The sequence below is a fragment of the Neophocaena asiaeorientalis genome, unplaced genomic scaffold (genome assembly GCF_003031525.2).
Source record: "Neophocaena asiaeorientalis asiaeorientalis breed wild unplaced genomic scaffold, Neophocaena_asiaeorientalis_V1.1 scaffold501, whole genome shotgun sequence".
NCBI classification, from domain to species: domain Eukaryota; kingdom Metazoa; phylum Chordata; class Mammalia; order Artiodactyla; family Phocoenidae; genus Neophocaena; species Neophocaena asiaeorientalis.
This window is the reverse complement of record NW_020172678.1, coordinates 888254-890570: the sequence shown is the minus strand read 5'-3', so window position 1 is coordinate 890570 and position 2317 is coordinate 888254. Positions and strand designations below refer to the sequence as shown.

At 61.0% G+C, this 2317-nt stretch overlaps 1 protein-coding gene across 7 annotated transcripts in view; it reads right to left on the bottom strand.

Annotated features, from left to right (window-relative positions):
• Positions 1–6: 6 nt before the first annotated feature.
• Positions 7–2317, bottom strand: part of CDH23 (cadherin related 23) — a 430962-nt gene continuing 428651 nt past the window's right edge. For 6 of the 7 annotated variants that reach the window (XM_024739760.1, XM_024739752.1, XM_024739754.1 and 3 more), the window contains 4 exons: positions 2130–2259; positions 1820–1942; positions 1290–1391; positions 7–412 (listed from right to left, as the gene is read on the bottom strand). In XM_024739760.1, the coding sequence (XP_024595528.1) occupies positions 86–412; positions 1290–1391; positions 1820–1942; positions 2130–2259 (682 nt within the window). In that variant the 3' untranslated portion in view covers positions 7–85. The remainder of the gene's footprint in view (positions 413–1289; positions 1392–1819; positions 1943–2129; positions 2260–2317) is intronic. The other variant, XM_024739753.1, reaches the window with a different exon arrangement.

Genomic DNA, 2317 nt, shown 5'->3' with positions numbered 1-2317 from the left:
CCCCCGCCCGGAGGTCCTGCCCCTGCTCTCGCCCTGGGAGGGGTGGGGTTGGGCTGCTCACACCCGTCGGGCTCCCCCCATCTAGTCACAGCTCTGTGATCTCCAGGGGGCTCTCCACGATCACGTCGCGAAGCTTGTGCAGGGGCGTGGATTTGGCGGACTCGGTGCGGGCGTTGCGCTCGAAGGCGCTGGCCTCGGCGGCGGTCAGCGTCTCCAGTGAGCGGCCCAGGCCCTTCTGGTCATCCTCGGGCAGGCTGTTGAGGTCGGTAGCCAGCAGCGTGCCGGTGCTGCCGTGCGTCACGTGGATCCCGTCTGGCCCTTTGAGCTCCGTAGGTGGCTTGTGGCAGAAGTGCAGGCTGCCCTGGCCGGGGCTGCGCTCCCCTGGCTCCTCTTCCAGCTCAGTCTGGATCAGCTGCAAGAGGCCGGGACCCGCACATGTTCAGGGCAGGGCCAGGCCCCGAGCAGGTGGATGGCCCCGAGTCCCACCTGCTATGGGCCTGTTGCCTCCCTTCTGCACACGAGGAACCCCGGGCTCGTGCCGCAGCAGGCCTGTGCGGTCTGTGGCAGTGTTTCTCGAACTGGGTACAGAGGGGAGCCATGGCTACTTCTGGTGCTACAGATGTGTTCTCTGGAGCATGGGCTTCCCGTGAGAATCTTTCAAATCCCCTGTATTCACTTTGGTCTGTAAAGACCCTGTGACTGTGGTTGTGGCATCTGGATTTGTTACCACGTTGGCCTTAAGCAGGATCAACTCCTAACTGTGGCCAGCTGGAAAGTGTCCACAGTTGAAGCTGGAGGGGATTAATAAGGTAGAGCAGAGACTCACAAACGGCACTTCTGTCCTGTGTGGAGCTGTTCGGTTTTAGCTACTCCAGTTGAGAATATTGGCCCAGCTGGAAATCTGGGTTTTTAGATAAAGTCTGACTTTCTAAAGTGTTGACATATCACTGCAGGCAAATAAATACGTATATCTACTTGACCCTACAGCCCATTTCTTAAAATGATATCACCTCTCAAAGGTATCTTCTTGGGGCTCCTGAAGTCTAAGAAACACTGCCTCGACACCCACCCACCCCTGGGGAAGCCCGCTGTGGAGCCCAGATGGCAGAAGCAGAGCCCGCTGTCTGACTCTCTGAACCCCCACCCAGTGCAGTCTTGGGCCCTAGCTGCTGATCTCCAGAGACTCCGAGGAGGATGAACTAGAGAGAGAGAGAGAGAGAGAGAGAGAGAGAGAGAGAGCGCACCCCCAGGGCTGGGGCACAGCACACAGCTCCCGGCCCACCCGCTACCTCGGAGATGGAGGAGTGGCAGGAGGCTTTTTGCACCATCCGCTGTGCAAAGAGCTTTTTGAGCCGCAGGTAATCCTCCAGGACCACCTTCAGCAGCGAGCCCTGGGGGAGGGAAAGTGTTAACCCCCAACCAAGGCCCTCCCCTGCCTGCGCCGCCCATCACTCACTCCCATAACTAACTCGGGTGGGGGTGACGGAAGGCACTCTGGGAGTGTAGGATGTACAGGCCTCTGATCCTAGGGTAGAGGACTGAGAGCAGAGCCTGGTGACGGCGGCCATACAGAGCCCACGTGAGCTTGTGTCTCAGAGTCCCGGCCTCCAGGACACTGCAGGCTGAAGCAGCTCCTTATCAGCCCGGGGCCCTGGCCCTTATCTGCCTTGGTGTTCTTGCCCCCGTGGAGGGCAGGTCTAGCTGAGTCCCTAGAGGTGGAGAAAGCTGTTTCCCAGGATCCTCCCCACTCCCTGCATCCTCTGGAGCAAGTCCGAGCGCAGCCAGGGGTCTGGGTGCAGGAGCTGCGAGGAGGGCTCACCTTGATGGGCCCCTCCCGAATGATCTGGCCCAGCTTGGCAATGTTGTCATACTCCTGGATGGCCGCCCGCAGGTACCGGTCATCATCAGGCTTGACTGCTGCTGGTTCACGCCCAAAAGTTCCCTGGGGAGAGAGGGGGCGCGTTAGCTGGAGCTGAGGTAGACCGCGCATGCACACGTCCAGGGCAGTGGACCGGTTCCCCCCCAGCCAGCCAGCTCCTTGGCCAGCGATGGCAAAGAGCGTACGCTACCTCCACCTGTCCCTCCTGACCGTCCACCCCATCCCTGCCCCGGCCCAGGCCTGGGCTCACGTGGGTGCGGGTAGGGCTGCTCCACAGGTCGGCGATCTCACTCAGGTTCTCCGGCAGGTCATCCTCGTGCTCTGCCTGGGCAGCCAGCTCCAGGTTCCGGCAGAAAGGATCCAGCCACACGGGGTTGGCCCTGCAGGTGGGGAGTGGGGTTGACTCCAGGCTCGAGTGGACAGATGCCCTTGAAGTCT